The sequence below is a fragment of the Salmo salar genome, chromosome ssa20 (assembly GCF_905237065.1).
Source record: "Salmo salar chromosome ssa20, Ssal_v3.1, whole genome shotgun sequence".
Classification (NCBI taxonomy): Eukaryota; Metazoa; Chordata; class Actinopteri; order Salmoniformes; family Salmonidae; genus Salmo; species Salmo salar.
Window position 1 is genome coordinate 33,769,281 of NC_059461.1, and position 26,556 is coordinate 33,795,836.

General features: G+C 43.3%; 1 protein-coding gene across 16 annotated transcripts in view; it reads left to right on the forward strand.

Moving 5' to 3' along the window:
• The window catches only part of LOC106580487 (armadillo repeat protein deleted in velo-cardio-facial syndrome homolog), a 373,356-nt gene that overhangs the window by 143,839 nt on the left and 202,961 nt on the right, over positions 1-26,556 (forward strand). For 14 of the 16 annotated variants that reach the window (XM_045703240.1, XM_045703244.1, XM_045703245.1 and 11 more), the window contains exon 4: positions 8,864-9,128. The exons of the other annotated variants lie outside the window; for them this stretch is intronic. In XM_045703240.1, the coding sequence (XP_045559196.1) occupies positions 8,904-9,128 (225 nt within the window). In that variant the 5' untranslated portion in view covers positions 8,864-8,903. The remainder of the gene's footprint in view (positions 1-8,863; positions 9,129-26,556) is intronic. 16 annotated transcript variants of the gene reach the window in all.

Genomic DNA, 26,556 nt, shown 5'->3' on the forward strand with positions numbered 1-26,556 from the left:
ACAAAATGTTGAAGAACTCAACACTCAAGTCATAATGTCAAATTGTCATGTTTGGTACCACACTACCATGCCATTAAAATGACTAACGTTTTCTTCTTCGTGTTTGGGAATAATTCCAGCAATTTTCTAGCCATTCAACTTACTAAAAGACTGTAAGACTCCAAAGTGTTTCTAAAGCCTAAACTGAATTTCTGACATTTTGATTAATCACTACTAGACTGTCAGTCATTCCCACGCTTTGACATTTTGAACAGTCTGAAGAAATATCACTAAGGTTGCGTCCCAAATGGCACCCTATTCCCTATATAGTGCACTACTTTTACCAGAGCCCTATGGGCCCTGGTCAAAAGTAGTGCACTTCAAAGGGAAGAGGGATCCATTTGGAATGTAGACTAAGGGCCTGGAAATCACTGCTTGTTTAAATCTGTGCGATGCCCCCTTAATGTCTCTAATTTGGCATCTAATTGTTCAAATGTATTATCCATCAGAGAGCTCAGGTGGGCTGAGGGGCAGGCTGGCCCCCCCCCCCACACACACACACACACACACACACACACACACACACACACACACACACACACACACACACACACACACACACACACACACATGCATAGGAGCAGGTGTTTTTAAGTAGCCCTTTGTGCCATTGAGACCTCCCTTATCAGAAGGGCATCAGATGGTTTTAGACAAGGAATTAATTTAAGCTGCAATTATGGGCACTAGAAGGGAGTAATTGGCAGTCAGCGCTAAAAGTGCATAGGTTAGAATTTTCCCTAATCAGGTGAGTGTCTCTGGATGGATACCGGGCACTGATGGTCTCACTCAATTACCCTCGTCGCCCTCCCCCCATTACCTATATACCCCCCTACACCGATTCCCCTACACCCCCTTCCCACTCAGCCCACCCCATGTCTAGGTTTGGGGGTGCCTGTGTAATGTAATATAAAGTCAGTCTCTTTCTTTGTTCCTGGTTGAGTGGGGCTTAATTCATTTTCACTGGAAACGTCTTAATGTAGCTTTCAAAGCTCTTTTGGAGGAGGCTAATGAAGCAAGCCAATACTAATCCAACCTTGGTTTATGACACTTCAGGAGGTTGGGCGGAGGCTCACAAATCAGTAGCAGGAATTAGCTTAACATGTTGGTCCTATACTCTCAAGGGGGTGTTAGGGTGGATGTGGGTGGCTGTAGGATTTGAATGCCCAACGCTGAACACTAAACAGTGAAGGGCCTCATAATGATGTATGCTGAATTGACAAGAGCCCTTGTATTGCCATTGCCATTACATTTTAGAATGGTATAGGTCGTTATCAATAAAACGTCACAATAGAGTGCAGAGCGTTCGATTTGGCTGCTTTGGGGCAGGAAGACCCCCAGCTCCGCTAAAACCATTGACAACTACATACTGTTTTCAAGGGATTGTTAAATACTTTAACAATTTGGTTTTAATATAGTCACCTCTTGAAGAGCGTAGTCAGAACTGCACATTATTCCACATTTAGCTCTATCATCAGCTATACAGCATGTAACTGCATAGTTTTCATGATCAGTTAACATCAATTGATCTTGTATTTTCAGATACGTGAGGGTATCCTATCCATTTGTCATTTAGCTTGCTTCATCAGAGATTTGACTTTTGGAAAGGGCTTGACATCAGCAAGTCCTTGTCCAGGTAAAGTTGTCAGTTGGTAAAGCTGTTCACTCACGACTGCACGGCCAGGCACGACATCAGTGGTAGGCCTGATCACCGACAACGATGAGACAGCCTATAGGGAGGAGGTCAGAGACCTGACCGTGTGGTACAAGGACAACAACCTCTCCCTCAATGTGATCAAGACAAAGGAGATCATTGTGGACTACAGGAAAAGGAGGACTGAGCATGCCCCCATTCTCATCGACGGGGCTGTGGGAGTAGGTTGAGAGCTTCAAGTTCATTGGTGTCCACATCACCATCAAACTATCATGGTCCAAACACACCAAGACAGTTGTGAAGAGGGCACGACAAAGCCTATTCCCCCTCAGGAGACTGAAAAGATTTGGCATGGGTCCTCAGATCCTCAAAAAGTTCTACAGCTGCACCATCGAGAGCATCCTGACTGGTTGCATCACGGCCTGGTATGGCAACTGCTCGGCCTCCGACCGCAAGGCACTACAGAGGGTAGTGTGTACAGCCCAGTACATCGCTGGGGCCAAGCTTCCTGCCATTCAGGACCTCTATACAAGGCAGTGTCAGGAAGGCCCTAAAAATTGTCAAGCAGTACCGGAGTGCCAAGTCTAGGTCCAAAAGTCTTCTTAACAGCTTCAAATGGCTACCCAGAATATTTGCATTCTAATTTTACTCTGCTGCTACTCTCTGTTTATTATCTATTCATAGTCACTTTAACTCTACCTACATGTACATATTACCTCAATTACCGGTGACCCCGACTCTGTTATACCGGTACCCTATGTATTTACTTGCCTTGTTATTTTACTGCTGCTCTCTAATTATTATCTAGTTTTTACTTAACACTGTCACACCCTGATCTGTTTCACCTGTCTTTGGGATTGTCTCCACCCCCCTCCAGGTGTCGCCCATCTTCTCCATTATCCCCTGTGTACTTATACCTGTGTTCTGTGTTTGTCTGTTGCCAGTTCATCTTGTTTGTCAAGTCAACCAGCGGATGGTGTCTCAGCTCCTGCTTTTTCCAGTCTCTCTTTTCTCGCCCTCCTGGTTTTGACCCTTGCCTGTCCTGACTCCGAGCCCACCTGCCTGACCACTCTGCCTGCCCCTGAGCCTGCCTTCCAACCTGTACCTTTGCCCCCTTCTGGATTACCGACCTCTGCCTTACCCCTGAGCCTGCCTGCCACCTGGTACCGTTGCACCACCTCTGGTTTACTGACCCCTGCCTGCCTTGACCTGTCTATTGCCTGCCCATGTTGGAATATTAAACTATTGTTTATTCGACGTGGTCTGCATCTGGCTTTACCTTCATACCTGATAAACACTTATTTTAGTTAAAACTGCATTGTTGGTTAATAAGGGGTTGTAAGCATTTCACTGTAAGGTCTACACCTGTTGTATTTGGCAAATGTGACAAATAAAATGTGATTTGATTTGATATTTACTGATCATGCAGTAGGCTATAATTCTGATAGTGCGCAATTGTTTTGCATGGAATAATCTCATTTTTAGTTCTGACTACGCTCTTCAAGATATGATATTACAACAAAATAGTTCCCATTTATTTAACAATCCCTTGAAAACGGCATGCAGTTGTCAAGGGTTTTAGAGGAGGCAAATCGAACGCTCTGCACCTTATTGTTTTATTCATAACGAGCTACACCTATTCCAAAAGTAAAATGACATGTCTTATATTGTGTGTTCACAATCACAATGGTTCCAAAAGACCTGACCAATGTAGTGATAAAGATGTATAGCTGAGTTTTCCTGTGGAGGGGCAGGGGGTCTTTGAAGTGAGGCAGCAACTGACTAGCTGCTGCCTCTCATGTCCCCTCAGAACTACCACCACGCTGGAATTGTGGCCACGTGGTGTGAGAATACATTTATTACCCAGCTATTTTTAGCACCATGCATGCCTAAGGGTTTGTGCTGAAACACATGAATACTTGAGGAAAAGCCCCACACCAGAATAGCTGGGACTCAGGAGTCAGCCTCAGAGCAAGGTGCTGCATTCTGTATTCACTCTGTGGTGGAATAAAATATACACTCAATTTAACCTCTCCAGCGTCTGATCCCTTCAGCGGGATCAAAAACCAGCGAAAAATCATATCGCCAATTAGCATTAAAAAAAAATCATAATTTTTGTGGCCTGCTGTTCCAGTCATCAGAATACTGTGGCCTGCTGTTCCAGTCATCAGAATACTGTGGCCTGCTGTTCCAGTCATCAGAATACTGTGGCCTGCTGTTCCAGTCATCAGAATACTGTAGCCTGCTGTTCCAGTACAACATACTCATGGCTCTGTTGACTGTCACCCATAAAGAGGGAAATTGAGGAAAAATCATAATTAAAAAAAAAAAAATAATAATATATATATATTTTTTTTATAGATACACCTCTCCTGAATCGACCCACGTCGTCCGATTTCAAAAAGGTTTTACAGGAAAAGCAAATCATTAGATTATGTTAGATGAGTCCATCGTAAAAAGCAGCTTCATAGCCATTTTCCGACCAACCACTTGCATCACATATAATCAAAAAACAGCTAAATGCAGCACTAACCTTTTACAAACTTCATCAGATGGCACCCCTAGGACATCATGTTATACAATGCATGCATTCTTTTGTTCAATAAAGGTCATATTTATATATAAAAACAGCATTTTACATCTCTGTCTGACGTTGACTAAATAATTTCCCCTCAAATGCGTCCCCGGTAAACAATGCTACAATTCCCTAAATTACTATCCGATAACGATTTTTTAAATTTATATTGTCAATCTAACATTTATAGATGAATATCTCTTGAGAACACCTGTCATACCAGATTTTAAATTAACTTTACTGGGTAATCACACTTTGCGATAAAAGGAGATGCGATACTCAGAAAATGAGCTAATATACAGAGCTCGGCGCCATCTTGGCACAATCGCATGTCACATCTCATCTTGTATAATATTGTCAATAATCGCCTACCTTTAGTTGTCTTCATCAGAAAGCATCCCAGGTCCACAACAGATGTATTTTCGGTCGAAAAAGTCCATACTTCACGTTCCATTAGCCTGCTGTTGGTAGCGCGTCCTTGGGCTCTCTCCAAATTCTCCGATGTGCGCAGGGCTGAAGTTTCGGATAAAATGATTCTCCCGCCTGTAGGTTCGTTCAAACATGTCAAACGTTGTAAAACATTAATCTTCAGGGCCTGTAACACCAAGAGAGCCAATAAGATTTGAGGGGGATGATTTAATTGTCTTTCAAACCCATTCCAAAGTTGGGGGTAGACATGGCCGCCGGCGTCATAATGGTGATGGCCCATCCCCTGTGACCAATTTCCAAAGAGTATCATTCACTGAGTTTCGGCTGTATAAGGCTCAAACCACTGTGAAAAGACTGGCGACATCTAGTGGAAGCAATAGGAAGTGCTCACTGAACCATGGTTAACGGTGTGATTTATAGGGAAAGATGAGAAGTCGAGTCCACAATTCTGAATTCCACTTCCTGTTTCAATCGGTCTCGGGGTTTTGACTGCCATTTGAGTTCTGTTATACTCACAGACACCATTCAAACAGTTTTAGAAACTTTAGGGTGTTTTCTATCCATATATAATAAGTATATGCATGCCCTAGCTTCTGAGTTTGATTAGTAGGCCGTTGAAAATGGGAACGATTTTTTTTCAAAATGCGCTGTGGCGCCCCCTATCCTAGGGTATCCTCAAGAGGTTTGTTTTTCTCTAGAGCAGTCAAATTTACCACATCTTTTGTGGAATTAGGTTAATGACATTTAAATGTTTATTTTAGCTTTTAATATTATGAAAATGATTTAACCCGTCTCTCCAATAATATCGTCACCACAAAATGCTATGCTTGGCCTCCCAGTGTGTTTTGAGGGCTGTTCTACCATGTACTTTGTGTAGTAAATAACAGGGGTGTTGGTTATTGGTGGATTGGGTTGAACATGGGGAGACCTTTGTGTGCTCTCCTCTCCCGCTCCCCTCAGCCCCAGACCATTAGCAAACATCTGCTGTGGAAACTCTTAGAGGGTCTTCACACTTACTAGACTTTTCGCAAAATACCCTCGGCTACACATGTATTGAAATGTAAACGTGTAAACTTGTCACGTCTCAACCGCTACCTCTGGACACAGCGCACGACACTCAACCGACAGTTTCCCCCTTCTCAGCGAGGCAGTGTAAACACAAATGTCTTGTTGACTTACAGTACAAATTGTTCTTTCTTTTCCCTTTTTTTTTCCTTTTTACCTGAAATTGTAGTAACAGCCTGTTACATTCGGAAATTGTCGCCCTTTGCAAGTGCTGTGGCTACTGTCTCTGTTTGCGTGGAGCGTAATCCACGGAGACTCTTTGCCACAAAATTAGTGATAAACTTTACAAAACCGAGTCTCAATTCATGAAATTTGTGACTTGAATCCACACCTCTGCCAAATTGTAAATATTACCAACAGAGTGAATGTGAAAATGGTAGGAACAGTGTGTTAACTGCCTCGTTCAGGGGAACAGTGGGTTAACTGCCTCGTTCAGGGGAACAGTGGGTTAACTGCCTCGTTCAGGGGAACAGTGGGTTAACTGCCTCGTTCAAGGGAACAGTGGGTTAACTGCCTCGTTCAGGGGAACAGTGGGTTAACTGCCTCGTTCAAGGGAACAGTGGGTTAACTGCCTCGTTCAAGGGAACAGTGGGTTAACTGCCTCGTTCAGGGGAACAGTGGGTTAACTGCCTCGTTCAGGGGAACAGTGGGTTAACTGCCTTGTTCAGGGGCAGAATGACAGATTTGTACCTTCTCAGCTCGGGGATTTGATCTTGCAACCTTTTGGTTTCTAGTCCAACGCTCTAACCACTAGGCTACCTGCCGCCCCGTATTTCATGTATATGTTTTTTAAATATTGATAAATGAAAGAAGTGTTATTGAAATCAAAATACAACTCATATAACAGAGAAAACGATAAAGCCTCATGCGACACCAGCTTTAGTTTTGTAGCATCTACAGTTAAAACATTACTGTTATAAAGGAGGCCTGGAATGGTCAAAATGGCACAAATATTTCAAAAAACTTCAATTAATGATTTCTCATTTATGCTTTAAGATACAAATGTCAAATATATGTCAATAATCCTTCCTCCAAAAGACGCTTCTATGGATAAAATGTTGTGAAAATCCTAAATCATGGGCTTTTTTTATAGTTTCGTGAAGAATCACCCTATTATAGTATTATCATAGCCCACGACCACTGTTTTGATGATGACAGAACTCTTTGAAAAGGAATACAGCTTAACACAGCTAGGCTGTGTGTTTGTAGCCATAGCCTCTCATGGCTGTCTGTGTGGAGAGGGAAAAGAAACATGAGAAAGCCCTCTCAACCACCAGTACTACCACACCCCTCATCCCATCTCACCACTCCCTGACCCGTCACCAGCATGAAGCTCAACTTCAAATGACGTGGCCTCCTCCACACTGCTTTGCTATGAGAGTGTTGTCACACCAATCTCCATTTTGGATAAATAAATGATGAGCCAGAAACAAACATCAAAGGGGGATTGTGTTCTTCAAAGGGAATGTGGGTCTCTGTCTACCTCTCTCTCTCTGTCTCTCTCTCTCTCTCTCTCTCTCTCTCTCTGTCTCCCTCGCTCTCGCTCTCTCTCTCTCGCTGTCTCGCTCTCTCTGTCTGTCTGTTTCTCTCTCTGTTTCTCTGTCTCTCTCTCTTGCTGTTCCTCCTTCTGTCTCTCTCTCTGTCTCTCTCTCTCTTTCTCTCTCTGTCTTTTTCTCTCTCCGTTTCTCTCTCTGTTTCTCTCTGTCCCTCTCTTGCTCTCTGTCCCTCTCTCCCTCTCTGTCGCTCCCTCTGTCTCTCCCTCTGTCTCTGTATCTCTCCCCGTCTCTCTCTCTCCGTCTCTCTCACTCTCTCTCCCTCTGTCTCTCCGTCTCTGTCTATCCGTCTCCGTCTCTCTCCCTCTGTTTCTCTCTCTCTGTCTCTCTCTCTGTCTCTCTCTCTGTGTCTCTCTCTCTTTCTCCCTGTCTGTCTTTCTCTGTTTCTCTCTCTCTCTTTCTCTCTCTCTCATTGTGGTTACAGACATACATACTCACACACTGCAATCCAACCTGTTCAGGATTCTAATCAACACATCTGCATCTCTTGCCAAGCTAACTCTCTCTTTATCTCTTTATGTGGTTTCAGATGTAACAGTGTCTGTGTTGTTGACTGTGTGGTATGTTTTTGTTGTCCCTCAGCGATCGCTCTTTTTCCCCACTTGATTTTCTGGGCCTTGAAACCAATGCTGTCATTTCTGGTTTAACCCCTGTCTGATCTCATCTGTTATTACCTTCCCTCCTTTTTTAGCTTTTTTTCCTTCCAGCCATCAGGCTCTTCCACTCCTTTTACTATTGGTAGAGAGTGTGATGCCTGTTATCTAACTCTGTCAACTAATCTACTAGGTGTGTATTCATAACACCCTGTGTGTATGACTATAGTTACTTACAATTGTTATTGTGTGATCAACCCCCTTGATGTCATTCCACCATCCGTTATGGATACAAGTGTTTGACAGTGACATAGGCTACACACCATTTTGCATCTGCTTCCTGAAGCTCATGATGGGACATCTTGGTTATGTATGCCTGTGGTAATGTACTGTGGATTACGGTGTGTGTGTGTGTGTGTGTGTGTGTGTGTGTGTGTGTGTGTGTGTGTGTGTGTGTGTGTGTGTGTGTGTGTGTGTGTGTGTGTGTGTGTGTGTGTGTGTGTGTGTGTGTGTGTGTGTGTGTGTGTGTGTGTGTGTGTGTACTGCAAATTAGCATTTGCATTGATAGCAACAGGTGACATGGCATTTTTGGAGGAAACTCACCTCATCCTGAACCACCACCAAATGTGTATGTAAAAGAGTGTGAGAGACTGTTGTTGGGGTGTAATTGTTGGGGTGTAATTGTTGGGGTGTAATTGTGTGCAAGGCTCATCCATGTGGAACCGTGTAACATATCCTGCTCATATTTCCCTGTAGCTGAGGTCTCACAATACAATTGTATGAAGTGTTTTTTCCTTCTTCCAACGCCTTCATAGGAATCTTCATGTTTAGAAGAATACAGTTATCAAGCCAACCATGTCAGACTGGTTGAGTGTCTGTAATGACCTGGTGTCCCTTCCCTCTCTCCACCCCCCCCCCCCCCGTTCTCTGACCACTGCCCTATCGAACCTCGGCTCAGCTCAGTCCAACCCAATCCCTTTGACTCATACCATTGGGCCATGGAGGATTATGACGTGCGCTCGGCCGCCAGTATCCTGGCCTCGGTGAAAGAGCAGGAGGCGCGCTTCGAGCGTCTGACCCGGGCCCTGGAGGAGGAGCGACGCAACGTCTCCCTGCAGTTGGAGCGTTCCAATGTACCCCCCGACAGGTTGGGAGGGACTGGGCCTAGCGCTAAGCTGCCACCCAACAGCCAACCCCTGGCCTGGCAGCAGGTGGTGATGCAGGTAAATCATGCCAGCACGCCCCAATTTCCCACCTGCTTGTCCGCCTGCCTGCCTGCTTGATCTGACTATCCAGTCCCCCTCCATTTGTGTATTTGACTCATTGCAATCATCATCATCATCATCTCTTTGTATTCATCTCTCATTCTCCTGGGCATCTGGTGGCTGATCCAACCCCTGTATTATTTCTGATCTGTTGTGGTGCTTGGATGGGGATGTAAACATTACAATGTGATGGGGTGTGGTGACGCATCCTCTTTAAAGGGGGGAGGGTGATATCTCCACTACAAACCACCACCACCCAATTCAACCCCGTTTCCTTCCACCCAGTGTTTTTTGATAACGTCAAGTTAGTTTACCATGGCTGGTGCCCTCGGTGAGCAGAGTTTGCGCATTTTAAAACATTCCATTGGACCTTAAGTGAAATCTCCACCCACCTGGGGCACCAGGCCTTGCAAAACTTTACCATTGTGTTATGGTCTTACTGCTAATTGGTCTTACTGTCTGTTCAGCCAGCTCTGCCCGTGGCTGAAGGATGTTTGGGTCCTGGTTGGTGCCTGGGAGTGGAGCTGTAGTGACTTCTCTGGCTGAGGTTGAAGGACATTTGGGTCTTGATTGGGACTGGGCTGGTAGTGCTGGTGACTCTATCCTTGGCTGAAGGATGTTTGGGTCCTGGTTGGGGCCTGGGAGTGGAGCTGTAGTGACTTCCCTGGCTGGGGTACAAGGACCTTTTGGCTCTTGTTTAGGCATTGCCTGGGAGTGCTTAGAGCTGTTGACTTCTCTGGCTGGGGATGTGTTGAAGGAGATGTGAAGTGAGGCAGACATGATCTGCTGAAATGGCAGTGGTCACCGTCCATTGATTTACAGTACAGAGCAAACTCTTGACTCTAGCGGATGGGCATTTCCCTGCATGCACTGCTTTTATAATGTTTAACCCAAAATGCTTTTCTTTTTCACAGATTGTGCCAACGTTCATTTCTGTGGCTCGTTGCCTGTTTAGCCCCAAAAAGGTATAATTTAGTGGCAGTATGTGGCTTCCCAGCTGAGTAAGCCGGCCTTTTTCACTCCCTTGCCACAGGCTTTGATGAACCAAGTCCCTGACTTGTTGATGCCCTCTCATACTCGTAAATTGTGAATGATTTAGCGAGAGCTGCTTAACACGACAGCCAGTGAATTAGCCTGCTCTTTTACAGGAGGATCACTACATGGTTATCACTCACAGCTGGCTCACTGTTGTGGCTCCAAGGTGAAGGCAGTGGTCCGTCACCCGTCTCCCTGCATCGGGGGGTCAATTGGGTGGAACGGCCCGAAACACACAGGCCACACGCAACGTGGCTGGCTGCACCGTGGAAGGAGCCTATCATTACATAATGAGATTGTTTATTATACAGTACCAGTCAAAAGTTTGGACACACCTACTCATTCAAGGGTTTTTCTTTATTTTTACATAGTGCCTCCAGAAAGTATTCATACCCCTTGACTTATTCTACATTTTCTTGTGTTACAGCCTGAATTCAAAATGGATTAAATATTTTTTTTTTCTCTCTCACCCATCTACACACAATACCATAATGACAAAGTGAAAACATGTTTTAAAATATTTTGCAAATTTATTGTAAATGAAATACAGAAATATCTAATTTACTTAAGTATTCACACCCCTGAGTTAATACATGTTAAGAATCACCTTTGGCAGCGATTACAGCAGTGAGTCTTTCTGGGTAAGTGTCTAAGAGCTTTGCACACCTGGATTGTACAATATTTGCCCATTATTCTTTTCATAATTCTTCAAACTAGGCAACCATTTCACATCTTGCCATAGATTTTCAAGCAGATTTAAGTCAAAACTGTTATTCAGCCACTCAGGAACATTCATGGTCTTCTTGGTAAGCAACTCGTGTAGATTTGGTCTTGCGTTTTAGGTAATTGTCCTGCTGAATGGTTAATTCATCTCCCAGTGTCTGCTGAAAAGCAGACTGAACCAGGTTTTCTCTAGGATTTTGCCTGCGCTTAGCTCCATTCCATTTATGTTTTATCCTTAAAAACTCCCCAGTGCTTAACAATTACAAGCATACCCATAACATGATGCAGCCACCACTATGCTTTAAAATATGGAGAGTGGTACTAAGTCATGTGTTGTATTGGATTTGCCCCAAACATAACACTTTGTATTCAGAACAAAAAGTGAATTGCTTTTCAGTATTCCTTTAGTGCCTTACTGCAAACAGGATGCATGATTTGGAATATTTGTATGCTCTATAGGCTTCCTTCTTTTCACTCTGTCATTTAGGTTAGTATTGTGGAGTAACTACAATGTTGTTCATCCATCCTCAGTTTTCTCCTATAACAGCCATTAAACTCTAACTGTTTTAAAGTCACCATTGGCCTCATGGTGAAATCCCTGAGCGGTTTCCTTCCTCTCCGGCAACTGAGATAGGAAGGACGCCTGTATCTTTGTAGTGACTGGGTGTATTGATTCACCATCCAAAGTGTAAATAATAATGTCCAAAGGGATATTCAATGTCTGCTTTTAAATGTTTTACCCATCTACCAATAGGTGCCCTTCTTTGCGAGGCATTGGAAAACCTTCCTGGTCTTTGTGGTTGAACCTCTGTTTGAAATTCACTGCTTGACTGAGGGACCTTACAGATAATTGTATGTGTGGGGTACAGATGAGGTAGTCATTCAAAAATTATGCTAAACACTATTATTATCCATGCAACTTATTATGTGACAGTCTGTCACGTGTGCTCCCTCTCCGGCCTCTAGGTCACCAGGCTGTTTGTCCTGTCACCATCATTATGCACATTAGCCCAATATGACACTCACCTGGACTCCATCACCTCCTTGATTACCTGCCCTATATATGTCACTCCCCTTGGTTACTTCCCCAGGCGTCATTGTTTCTGTTTCAGTTTAATGTCTGTGCGTTGTTCATGTTTCGGATTATGTTGTGTTTTTTCATTAAAACACTTACTCCCTGAATTTGCTTCCCAACTTTCAGCGCACAACGTTACACAGTTTCACTCCTGAACTTATTTAGGCTTGCCATAACAAAGGGGTTGAATACTTATTGACTCAAGACATTACAGCTTTTAATTTTTTTATTAATTTGTTAAAATGTCAAAAAACATAATTCAACTTTGACATTAATGGGTATTGTGTGTAGGCCAGTGACAAAAAATATCAATTGAATCCATTTTAAATTCAGGCTGTAACACAACAAAATGTGCAAAAAGTCCAGGGGTGTGAATACGTTCTGAAGGCACTGTATATGAGGGATGAGGATGGAGGAACGCACCCGGATCTCTGTTATATGAAGGATGAGGAAGGCATCCGACTCTCTGTTATATGAAGGATGAAGAAGGCATCCGACTATCTGTTATATGAAGGATGAAGAAGGCATCCGACTCTCTGTTATATGAAGGATGAGGAAGGCATCCGACTCTCTGTTATATGAAGGATGAGGAAGGCATCCGACTCTCTGTTATATGAAGGATGAGGAAGGCATCCGACTCTGTTATATGAAGGATGAAGAAGGCATCCGACTCTCTGTTATATGAAGGATGAAGAAGGCATCCGACTCTCTGTTATATGAAGGATGAGGAAGGCATCCGACTCTGTTATATGAAGGATGAGGAAGGCATCCGACTCTCTGTTGTATGAAGGATGAAGAAGGCATCCGACTCTCTGTTGTATGAAGGATGAGGAAGGCATCCGACTCTCTGTTGTATGAAGGATGAGGAAGGCATCCGATTCTCTGTTGTATGAAGGATGAGGAAGGCATCCGCCTCTCTGTTGTATGAAGGATGAGGAAGGCATCCGCCTCTCTGTTGTATGAAGGATGAGGAAGGCATCCGACTCTGTTGTATGAAGGATGAAGAAGGCATCCGACTCTCTCCTATCCTCTCCTCTCGCAGCCACACGCACGCACATCTCCTACTCTCTCGTCCGTGCATGATGGATTAAAATGGGCTGAGGATCAGCGGCTCGTAGCTCGGGGGCTCCCAGTCGCCAGCACAGGGGCAGCCCTCGATGGGCCCCTCTATTATTAAAAGTTGTGGTCAGAAAGGAGAGGCAGCCAGAGACTGATTAATGGAATATCAAACCAAATGTATTTATATAGCCCTTAGTACATCAGCTGATATCTCAAAGTGCTGTAAAGAAACCCAGCCTAAAACCCCAAACAGCAAGCAATGCATGTGAAAGAAGCACGGTGGCTAGGAAAAACTCCCTAGGAAAAACTCCCTAGAAAGGCCAAAAACCTAGGAAGAAACCTAGAGAGGAACCAGGCTATGAGGGGTGGCCAGTCCTCTTCTGGCTGTGCCGGGTGGATATTATAACAGAACATGGTCAAGATGTTAAAATGTTCATAAATGACCAGCATGGTCAAATAATAATAATCATAGTAGTTGTCGAGGGTGCAACAAGCATGTCCGGTGAACAGGTCAGGGTTCCATAGCCGCAGGCAGAACAGTTGAAACTGGAGCAGCAGCACGGCCAGGTGGAGTGGGGACAGCAAGGAGTCATCATGCCAGGTAGTCCTGAGGCATGGTCCTAGGGCTCAGGTCCTCCGAGAGAAAGAAAGAAAGAGAGAAAGAGAGAATTAGAGAGAGCATATTTAAATTCACACAGGACACCAGATAAGACAAGAGAAATACTCCAGATGTAACAGACTGACCCTAGCCCCCCGACACATAAACAACTGCAGCATAAATACTAGAGGCTGAGACAGGAGGGATCAGAAGACATTGTGGCCCCATCCGATGATACCCCCGGACAGGGCCAAACAGGCAGGATATAACCCCCCACTTTGCCAAAGCACAGCCCCCACACCACTAGAGGGATGTCTCCAACCACCAACTTACCGTCCTAAGACAAGGCCGAGTATAGCCCACAAAGATCTCCGCCACGGCATAACCCAAGGGGGGGGGCGCCAACCCAGACAGGAAGACCACATCAGTGACTCAACCCACTCAAGTGACGCACCCCTCCCATGGACGGCATGGAAGAACACCAGTAAGCCAGTGACTCACCCCCTGTAATAGGGTTAGAGGCAGAGAATCCCAGTGGAGAGAGGGGAACCGGCAAGGCAGAGACAGCAAGGGCGGTTCGTTGCTCCAGCCTTTCCGTTCACCTTCACACTCCTGGGCCAGACTATACTTAATCATAGGACCTACTGAAGTGATAAGTCTTCAGTAAAGACATAACCTGTTATGGCTAGGGGGCAGTATTTTCACGGCCGGATAAAAAACGTACCCGATTTAATCTGATTATTACTCCTGCCCAGAAACTAGAATATGCATATAATTATTAGCTTTGGATAGAAAACACTCCAAAGTTTCTAAAACTGTTTGAATGGTGTCTGTGAGTATAACAGAACTCATTTGGCAGGCCAAAACCTGAGAAGATTCTGTACAGGAAGTAACCTGTCTGACCATTTCTTGGCCTTCTTGATTATCTCTATCCAAAACAGGGGATCTCTGCTGTTACGTGACACTTCCTACGGCTCCCATGGGTTCTCAGAAGGCGGCAAAAAGCTGAATCGTGGCTTTGCAGGCCCTGGCTGAAAAACATTAGCGCGTTTGGATAGTGGCCGGTCAGAGTACTATGAGACTGAGGCTCGTGCACGAGTCGACTCCATGTTTTTATTCTTTCGTCTTTGAACGAAAACCACCACTCCCGGTCGGAATATTATCGCTTTATTATGAGAAAAATGGCATAAAAATTGATTTTAAACAGCGGTTGACATGCTTCGAAGTACGGTAATGGAATATTTAGAATTTTTTTGTCACGAAACGCGTCGGGCGCGTAAACCTTCGTCACCCTTGGATAGTGTCTTGAACGCACGAACAAAACGCCGCTATTTGGATATAACTATGGATTATTTTGAACCAAACCAACATTTGTTATTGAAGTAGCAGTCCTGGGAGTGCATTCTGACGAAGAACACCAAAGGTAATCAAACTTTTCTAATAGTAAATCGGAGTTTGGTCAGGGCTAAACTTGGTGGGTGTCAAAATAGCTAGCCGTGATGGCTGGGCTATCTACTCAGAATATTGCCAAATGTGCTTTCACCGAAAAGCTATTTTAAAATTGGACACCTCGATTGCACAAAGGAGTTCTGTATTGTCATGACGTTGGCCTCTTTGAGTACAGGGAGGACAGTTGACACCCTCCCCCCTTGCACCATCCCCCAACCTACCTTCCCCCACCCAGTCCCTGTGTGAAGGAGTGGTAAAATTACAGAGAAGAGTCTCTGGCCACATGGCCCATAGAGAGACACAGGAAATTCTTCCAACTCACAGAATTGGGGAACCGAATGACATTTAGGTTCTGGAGAAGGTATGAAAGATTGGTGAAGAATCCAGCTATGAACTGGTCCGCTTGGTACAATTTTGTGATACTCAGAAGAGACAATATAGCCATATTACCATACAACTGTTTATATAATAGCCTCAGCGATGAGACTTGCATCCACATGGTTGTATAAAATGTATTAATAAGGATAAAGCTATTTGTAATACATTGAGATGCTATGTACTGATGTTAATGTGATAGAATTGTATTTCTGTACCAAGCTTAACTCAGTCATCGGCACGCCCCCAGGGACACAGACAGGACCAGGCGTCATGTGACATGTTCACTATAAAACTATACCCTGATCTACTTTCTTCAGACCCGGCCTCCACTCCATTGCGAGTTGGCCAATAGGTTTGACCATCCAAGTACTCTACTGAAAGTGAACTATACCACGTGGTTAACTTTTAGACTATTGATACCGACAGAATAAGAACAAGTCTTTGATATTAATTAATAGTCTGCAGCTAGAAATGATATCATTGAACGCGAAGACCAACAAAACACCCATTCTATGACGACATTAATGAATGTCGCTTTGAAAGATTCATTCTAACCGAGAGAGAGAGAAAGAGAGAGAGAGAACTCTCCAACAGAACGATGCTCCAACAAGGATCCCGACGACACACTGAGCGTAAATATATATTGATTGCAATTGTTCTCGAATGAGTGAGCGTTCATGTGCAAAGGATTAGCATATCAATTGTTAATATTAATGAAATCTGTAGGGTCTTCTCAGCTGCCCTTTATGACCCATTGTTCAACAAGACACCAGCCATGCCTGTTAGCCACTAGGGCACATTACTCTACCAATTCTTTGTGACGATAATTACTGTTTGTATACTTTCTGTGAATTACTTAGTCTAGTAAATAAATGATTTTAAGACAATTGATGTATGGATGATTTTAGTAAAGACTGGGTTCGTGCAGATACAACAATTTACGACGTTTGGAATGAGACTGGACGTGAGGTAAAATACACCATTTAAACCAGAAGATAATCGGCCTATACTATAATAGAATATAATATATAATGTTATAATATAGGAAAGTTATATTAGGAAAATTATAACTTTGTAATCTGAATATTTCCCTTGGTGCCCCGATCTCCTAGTTAATTACAATTAAACGATTAATCAGTTTAATCGCATGATAATAATTACAGGGAGTTAATTGATAAACATGTCTTCAGTTTAATGGTACCCCAAAGACACGACAGTATCTATAATTCTTAAAATAATTTATGTTTTTTGTGAACGTTTATCGTGAGTAATTTAGTAAATTCACCGGAAGTGTTCGGTGGGAATGCTAGTTCTGAACGTCACGTGCTAATGTAAAAAGCTGTTTTTTGATATAAATATGAACTTGATTGAACAAAACATGCATGTATTGTATAACATAATGTCCTAGGCGTGTCATCTGATGAAGATCATCAAAGGTTAGTGCTGCATTTAGCTGTGGTTTTGTTTTTTGTGACATTATATGCTAGCTTGAAAAATGGGTGTCTGATTATTTCTGGCTGGGTACTCTGCTGACATAATCTAATGTTTTGCTTTCGCTGTAAAGCCTTTTTGAAATCGGACAGTGTGGTTAGATAAAGGAGAGTCTTGTCTTTAAAATGCTGTAAAATAGTCATATGTTTGAAAAATTGAAGTTTTTGTATTTTTGAGGAATTTGTAATTCGCGCCACGCCTATCATTGGAGGGAGTATTGGAGTAGGTGTCCGCCAGGTAGAGAAGTAAGAGGTTATAGGTTTAGCGAGTCTGCGGTCTCCCACATGGGTAGGCAGACCATTCCATAAAAATGGAGCTCTATAGGAGAAAGCCCTACCTCCAGCCGTAGCCGTTGCTTAGAAATTCTAGGGACAATTAGGAGGCCGCCCGTGTGACCGTAGGAGTGTAGGTATGTACGGCAGTGGGAGAAGTCCCATGTAATTTGTAGGTGCCGCCAGTGGAAATCGCACCCGTAGTGGCGCGTTATTCAAATACCTTAGAAATGCTATTACTTCAATTTCTCAAACATATGACTATTTTACACCATTTTAAAGACAAGACTCTCGTTAATCTAACCACACTGTCCGATTTCAAAAAGGCTTTACAACGAAAGCAAAACATTAGATTATGTCAGCAGAGTACCCAGCCAGAAATAATCAGACACCCATTTTTCAAGCTAGCATATAATGTCACAAAAACCCAGAAGACAGCTAAATGCAGCACTAACCTTTGATGATCTTCATCAGTTGACACACCTAGGACAATATGTTATACAATACATGCATGTTTTGTTCAATCAAGTTCATATTTATATCAAAAACCAGCTTTTTACATTAGCATGTGACGTTCAGAACTAGCATACCCCCCGCAAACTTCCGGTGAATTTACTAAAAATTTACTAAACTACTCACGATAAACGTTCACAAAAAGCATAACAATTATTTTAAGAATTATAGATACAGAACTCCTCTATGCACTCGATATGTCTGATTTTAAAATAGCTTTTCGGTGAAAGCACATTTTGCAATATTCTAAGTAGATAGCCCGGCATCACAGGGCTAGCTATTTAGACACCCAGCAAGTTTAGCACTCACCAAAGTCAGATTTACTATAAGAAAAATGTTATTACCTTTGGTGTTCTTCGTCAGAATGCACTCCCAGGACTTCTACTTCAATAACAAATGTTGGTTTGGTCCCAAATAATCCATAGTTATATCTAAACAGCGGCGTTTTGTTCATGCGTTTAAGACACTATCCGAAAGGGTAAAGAAGGGTGACGAGCACGACGCATTTCGTGACAAAAAAATTCTAAATATTCCATTACCGTACTTCGAAGCATGTCAACCGCTGTTTAAAATCAATTTTTATGCAATTTTTCTCGTAAAAAAGTGATAATATTCTGACCGGGAATCTGCGTTTAGGTAAAAAGACGAAAGAAAATAAAGCATGGGGTCGACTCGTGCACGCGCCTAAGCCCATTGTCCTCTGATTGGCCACTTGCCAAAAGCGCAAATGTGTTTCAGCCTGGGGCTGGAATTACATCATTCAGCTTTTTCCCACCTTCTGAGAGCCTATGGGAGCTGTAGGAAGTGTCACGTTACAGCAAAGATCCTCAGTCTTCAATAAACAGAGGCAAGAAGCTCAAGGAATGGTCAGACAGGCCACTTCCTGTAAGGAATCTTCTCAGGTTTTTGCCTGCCATATGAGTTCTGTTATACTCACAGACACCATTCAAACAGTTTTAGAAACTTTAGGGTGTTTTCTATCCAAAGCCAATAATTATATGCATATTCTAGTTTCTGGGCAGTAGTAATAACCAGATTAAATCGGGTACGTTTTTTATCCGGCCGTGTAAATACTGCCCCCTAACCCCAACAGGTTAGCAGTAAAACCTTGAAATCAGTCCTTGCCTTAACAGGAAGCCAGTGTAGGGAGGCTAGCACTGGAGTAATATGATCAAATTTTGGGGTTCTAATCAGGATTCTAGCAGCCGTATTTAGCACTAACTGAAGTTTGTTTAGTCCTTTATCCGGGTAGCCGGAAAGTAGAGCATTGCAGTAGTCCAGCCTAGAAGTAACAAAAGCATGGATTCATTTTTCTGCATCATTTTTGGACAGAAAGTTTCTGATTTTTGCAATGTTACGTAGATGGAAAAAAGCTGTCCTTGAAACAGTCTTGAAATGTTCTTCAAAAGAGAGATCAGGGTCCAGAGTAACGCCGAGGTCCTTCACAGTTTTATTTGAGACGACTGTACAACCATCCAGATTAATTGTCAGATTCAACAGAAGATCTCTTTGTTTCTTGGGACCTAGAACAAGCATCTCTGTTTTGTCCGAGTTTAAAAGTAGAACGTTTGCAGCCATCCACTTCTTTATGTCTGAAACACAGGCTTCTAGCGAGGGCAATTTTGGGGCTTCACCATGTTTCATTGAAATGTACAGCTGTGTGTCGTCCGCATAGCAGTGAAATTTAACATTATGTTTTCGAATGACATCCCCAAGAGGTAAAATATATAGTGAAAACAATAGTGGTCCTAAAACGGAACCTTGAGGAACACCGAAATGTACAATTGATTTGTCAGAGGACAAACCATTCACAGAGACAAACTGATATCTTTCCGACAGATAAGATCTAAACCAGGCCAGAACTTGTCCGTGTAGACCAATTTGGGTTTCCAATCTCTCCAAAAGAATGTGGTGATCGATGGTATCAAAAGCAGCACTAAGATCTAGGAGCACGAGGACAGATGCAGAGCCTCGGTCTGACGTCATTAAAAGGTCATTTACCACCTTCACAAGTGCAGTCTCAGTGCTATGATGGGGTCTAAAACCAGACTGAAGCGTTTCGTATACATTGTTTGTCTTCAGGAAGGCAGTGAGTTGCTGCGCAACAGCTTTTTCAAAGATTTTTGAGAGGAATGGAAGATTCGATATAGGCAGATTAGTTTTTTATAATTTCTGGGTCAAGATTCGGCTTTTTCAAGAGAGGCTTTATTACTGCCACTTTTAGTCAGCTTGGTACACATCCGGTGGATAGAGAGCCGTTGATTATGTTCAACATAGGAGGGCCAAGCACAGGAAGCAGCTCTTTCAGTAGTTTAGTTGGAATAGGGTCCAGTATGCAGCTTGAGGGTTTAGAGGCCATGATTATTTTCATCATTGTGTCAAGAGATATAGCACTAAAACACTTTAGTATCTCCCTTGATCCTAGGTCCTGGCAGAGTTGTGCAGACTCAGGACAATGGAGCTTTGGAGGAATGCGCAGATTTAAAGAGGAGTCCGTAATTTGCATTCTAATGATCATGATCTTTTCCTCAAAGAAGTTCATAAATTTATTACTGCTGAAGTGAAAGCCATCCTCCATTTGCGAATGCTGCTTTTTAGTTAGCTTTGCGACAGTATCAAAAAGAAATTTCGGATTGTTCTTATTTTCCTCAATTAAGTTGGAAAAATAGGATGATCGAGCAGCAGTGAGGGCTCTTCGATACTGCACGGTACTGTCTTTCCAAGCTAGTCGGAAGACTTCCAGTTTGGTGTGGCGCCATTTCCGTTTCAATTTTCTGGAAGCTTGCTTCAGAGTTCGTGTATTTTCTGTATACCAGGGAGCTAGTTTCTTATGACAGATGTTTTTAGTTTTTAGGGGTGCAACTGCATCTAGGGTATTGCGCAAGGTTAAATTGAGTTCCTCGGTAAGGTGGTTAACTGATTTTTGTCCTCTGACGTCCTTGGGTAGGCAGAGGGAGTCTGGAAGGGCATCAAGGAATCTTTGGGTTGTCTGAGAATTTATAGCACGACTTTTAATGCTCCTTGGTTGGGGTCTGAGCAGATTATTTGTTGCAATTGCAAACGCAATAAAATGGTGGTCCGATAATCCAGGATCATGAGGAAAAACTTTAAGATCCACAACATTTATTCCATGGGACAAAACTAGGTCCAGAGTATGACTGTGGCAGTGAGTAGGTCCAGAGACATGTTGGACAAAACCCACTGAGTCGATGATGGCTCCGAAAGCCTTTTGGAGTGGGTCTGTGGACTTTTCCATGTGAATGTTAAAGTCACCAAAAATTTGAATATTATCTGCTATGACTACAAGATCCGATAGGAATTCAGGGAACTCAGTGAGGAACACTGCATATGGCCCAGGAGGCCTGTAAACAGTAGCTATAAAAAGTGATTGAGTAGGCTGCATAGATTTCCTGACTAGAAGCTCAAAAGACGAAAACGTCATCGTTTTTTTTTTTTGTAAATTGAAATTTGCTATCATATATGTTAGCAACACCTCCGCCTTTGCCTGATGCACGGGGGGTATGGTCACTAGTGTAACCAGGGGGTGAGGCCTCATTTAACACAGTAAATTCATCAGGCTTAAGCCATGTTTCAGTCTGGCCAATCACATCAAGATTATGATCAGTGATTAGTTCATTGACTATAACTGCCTTGGAAGTGAGGGATCTAACATTAAGTAACCCAATTTTGAGATGTGAGGTATCACAATCTCTTTCAATAATGGCAGGAATGGAGGAGGTCTTTATACTAGTGAGATTGCTAAAGCGAACACCGCCATCTTTAATTTTGCCCAACCTAGATCGAGGCACAGACACGGTCTCAATGGGGAAAGCTGAGCTGACTACACTGACTGTGCTAGTGACAGACTCCACTAAACTAGCAGGCTGGCTAACAGCCTGCTGCCTGGCCTGCACCCTATCTCATTGTGGAGCTAGAGGAGTTAGAGCCCTGTCTATGTTCGTAGATAAGATGAGAGCACCCCTCCAGCTAGGATGGAGTCCGTCACTCCTCAACAGGCCAGGCTTGGTCCTGTTTGTGGGTGAGTCCCAGAAAGAGGGCCAATTATCTACAAATTCTATCTTTTGGGAGGGGCAGAACACAGTTTTCAACCAGCGATTGAGTTGTGAGACTCTGCTGTAGAGCTCATCACTCCCCCTAACTGGGAGGGGGCCATAGACAATTAATCCATGCCGACACATCTTTCTAGCTGATTTACACATCGTCGGTGCCGACGTGGATAACAATATCTCTATACTCTCTACACTCGCCAGTTTTAGCTTTAGCCAGCACCGTCTTTAGATTAGCCTTAACGTCGGTAGCCCTGCCCCCTGGTAAACAGTGTATGATCGCTGGATGATTCGTTTTAAGTCTAATACTGCGGGTAATCGAGTCGCCAATGACTAGGGTTTTCAATTTGTCAGAGCTAATGGTGGGAGCCTTCGGCATCTCAGACCCCGTAACGGGAGGAGTAGAGACCAGAGAAGTTTCGGCCTCCGACTCCGACTCGCTTAACCTCTATGGGACCGGCGGGACGAATTCGTCCCACCTACGTAACAGCCAGTTGAATCCTGTGGCGCGATTTTCAAAACCTTTGAAATGCTATTACTTCAATTTCTCAAACATATGACTATTTTACAGCTATTTAAAGACAAGACTCTCGTTAATCTAACCACACTGTCCGATTTCAAAAAGGCTTTACAACGAAAGCAAAACATTAGATTATGCCAGCAGAGTACACAGCCAGAAATAATCAGACACCCATTTTTCAAGCTAGCATATAATGTCACAAAAACCCAGAAGACAGCTAAATGCAGCACTAACCTTTGATGATCTTCATCAGATGACACACCTAGGACATTATGTTATACAAAACATGCATTTTTTGTTCAATCAAGTTCATATTTATATCAAAAAACAGCTTTTTACATTAGCATGTGACGTTCAGAAAAAGCATACCCCCGCAAACTTCCGGAGAATTTACTAACAATTTACTAAATTACTCACGATAAACGTTCACAAAAAGCATAACAATTATTTTAAGAATTATAGATACATTACTCCTCTATGCACTCGATATGTCCGATTTTAAAATAGCTTTTCGGATGAAGCACATTTTGCAATATTCTGAGTAGATAGCCCGGCATCACAGGGCTAGCTATTTAGACACCCGGCAAGTTTAGCCTTCACCAAAATCCCATTTACTATAACAAAAATGGTCTTACCTTTCCTGTTCTTCGTCAGAATGCACTCCCAGGACTTCTACTTCAATAACAAATGTTGCTTTGGTCCCAAATAATCCATCGTTATATCCAAACAGCGTCGTTTTGTTCGTGCGTCCCAGACACTATCCAAAAGGGTAAATAACGGTCGTGCGCATGGCGCATTTCGTGACAAAAAAAATCTAAATATTCCATTACCGTACTTAGAAGCATGTCAACCGCTGTTTAAAATAAATTTTTATGCCATTATTCTCGTAAAAAAGCGATAATATTCCGACCGGGAATCTGCAATTAGCTAAACAGCCAAAGGAAAATACTGCACGGGGTCGAATCGGGCACGCGCCTAATTCCATTGTCCTCTGATGGGCCACTTGGAAAAGGCGATAATGTGTTTCAGCCTGAGGCTGCCTCGTCATCGTTCAGGTTTTTCCCGGGCTCTGAGAGCCTATTGGAGCCCTAGGAAATGTCACGTTACAGCTAAGATCCTGACTCTTCAATACACAGATCCAAGAACAACAACACCTTGTCAGACAGGCCACTTCCTGCATGAAACCTTCTCAGCTTTTTGCCTGCCATAGGAGTTCTGTTATACTCACAGACACCATTCAAACAGTTTTAGAAACTTTAGGGTGTTTTCTATCCAAAGCCAATAATTATATGCATATTCTAGTTACTGGGCAGGAGTCGTAACCAGATTAAATCGGGTACGTTTTTTATCCGGATGTGAAAATACTGCCCCCTAGCCCAAAGAAGTTAATGGGGAGAACCGGTTGAAAGTTTCTGTCAGCTGAATAAGCGACACCGGTTGAGCATTCCTACAGCGTTTCCCTCCAGAAGCCATGAGAAAGTTGTCCGGCTGCGGGGACCATGCGAGAGGGTTTATACTAACGTTACTATCTGTACTTACTGGTGGCACAGATGCTGTTTCATCCTTTCCTACACTTAAAATTACCCTTGCCTAACGATTGCGTCTGAAGCTGGGCTTGCAGCACAGCTATCCTTGCCGTAAGGCGATCGTTCTCCTGTATATTATAAGTACAACGACTGCAATTAGAAGGCATCATGTTAATGTTACTAAGCTTCGGCTGTTTGAAGTCCTGACGAACCATGTCCAGATAAAAGCTCCGGGGTGAAAAAGTTGAATGAAAAAAGTTGAGTGAGGGAAAAACTAAAAATATACGGTAATGAAAAAGTAAAATCCGTGAGGTAGTCAGGTAGCACAGCAGCACGTAAAGAAGTCTGCAAGTTGTGACCGGAAACAATTGCAAGTAAATACTTAATGAAAGTGATTAGCTGTTGATTTAGAAAAAACTCTCTTCAACTCCAGAGACTCTATTGCTGGCATCAGACGCTGTTTCTTGTTCTGCCTTGTTGTTGTCTTGGCTCTCAGGTTTAGTTGTTTTCAATGCAAGCCTTTGACAGTGTTGTTCCAAAATCGATCACCAAAATGGTTCATCCAATGATGCACTTTTTCCCCTGTTGTTTTGTGTACTGAGTGTGTGCGCGAGAGAGAACCTTGTGTCAACACAATGTCCACAGTTGGTTACTGGGCTCCACGGAGTAGACAGGAAGGTTTGTACAGGCTGTCTGATTGGTAGGGGTAAGGTGGAGGAGACCCGTCCTGATCCTGCTGTTGACTGGTGTATTTGAGCATTTTCCAAAGAGCTCCCCTCTCTAATTCATGGATGTCCTGTGGAGGAGAACATCAGCATGGTGGTCAAAACAGAAACAATAAATAATTCACTGCTTTGGAATAAGCTTGCATCAACATCCCTGTTAAGCTGACTGGGTTTAGCTGTTCTCACTACCCACAGAGGGTAATGGAGAAAACACCATAGTATTTTTAATGCAGATTGTTTGAACTGTGTTGTCATGGTCAAGTGTATGTTTGGTGAATTGTTAATGAAGAGGTTCATGTTATCATCATGCTGTGCTACAGTCACTGTCCATCAGTAAGGTCATGGTTTCTGGAAACACCAGTCTGCTTTTTCCCCAAGACTGTATACTGTGTTTCAGATGACCTTTTTTCCCCTCACTCATTGTGATCAAACACTTACTAAAGTGCTACTAGAGGATTTTTGAGCCTTTTTACATTGATGTCTTCTGAAGAATGTCAAGACAATGTTGTCAGACACTGTATATTGTGTTCCTCGATGGAATCGTCAACAGGAAACCACTGACACGAAGCATGTCTTTCAATCCTCATTCACTCACATCAAGTGACCAGTGACACACTTAAACCAAGACTGGGCTCCAAACGATACCCTATTCCCTATATAGTACACTACTTTTGACCAGAGCCTATGGGCCCTTGACAAAAGTAGTGCACTATGTAGGGACTAGGGTTCCATTTGTGTCCCATTCCAGGTCTGTTTTCTTACTGTTGTATGGAGGGGTGAAAGGTCAAGTGGTGAATGGTGGTGGCACTCCATAGAGACTTGTTCTGGTTAGGATTCAGACAGTATAGCCAGTGAGCTAGAGATGGGCTGGGGTGGGTTGCACTACCAACTACCCCTGTCCTGTGCAAATGTTGTGAGGTTCCTTTAGAGGAATGGTGCATCCTTTGATCTCAGTGCTGTCTGTGGGTGAGATGTATGGACCTCAGCCTGGCCCCGGGATGGAACTACACCACACTGCTTTCCACACACGCACGCACGCACTCAGACACACACGCTCACACCCTCACTGGCCCTGCAACGCCACAAAGGCACAGTGCTATAGCGACGGCAGGCATGCAGGCAGATATATCCCTCACTGGCAGAGTCCAGGAGCCCCCGGACTCTCGTAAATCACCTGCAGCCTAACAATGAGCCTCAGTCCACCACTCCTCCTCCCTTCTTCCCCTCCACCCCTCTCTCCCTCCGTTCTTCTCTGTGTCATTAGGAAAATTTGAGCTTCCCGTAAATGTGTGGACTGAGGCTCTGCCTTTTCACCTCTCTGTGAAAAGGCGGCATTGTGGATTTTTTTCTTGCCCACACTGTATGTGTCCCAAATGAACCCTATTCCCTATATAGTGCGCTACTTTTGACTAGAGACCTATAGGCCCTGGTCAAAAGTAGTGCACTATAAAGGGAACAGGGTGCCATTTGGAACACTATGTGGCCCCCCATCCTCTCGGGCTCTTTTCTCTTTCTCTAGCTAGTCTACATAGCTAGACTATATTGTACTGATCTCTCTGTGTAGAAGGACATTCCAATTGGTTAGAGCAGTGGTTCCCAAACTTGTTATAGTCCCATACCCCTTCAAACATTCAACCTCCAGCTGTGTACCCCCTCTAGCACCAGGGTCATGTTGTTATTTGCCATCATTGTAAGCCTGCTACAAACACACACTATACGATACATTTATTAAACATAAGTGTGAGTTTTTGCCACAACCCGGCTCGTGGGACGAGCTCTTATAGGACCAGGGCACAAAAAATAATAGAATAATAATCAATATTTTGTTCTTTATTTAGCCATCTTACATATAAAACCTTATTTGTTCATGACATTTTTTAAATAACTCACCACAGGTTAATGAGAAGGGTGTGCTTGAAAGGATGCACATAACTCTGCAATGTTGGATTGTATTG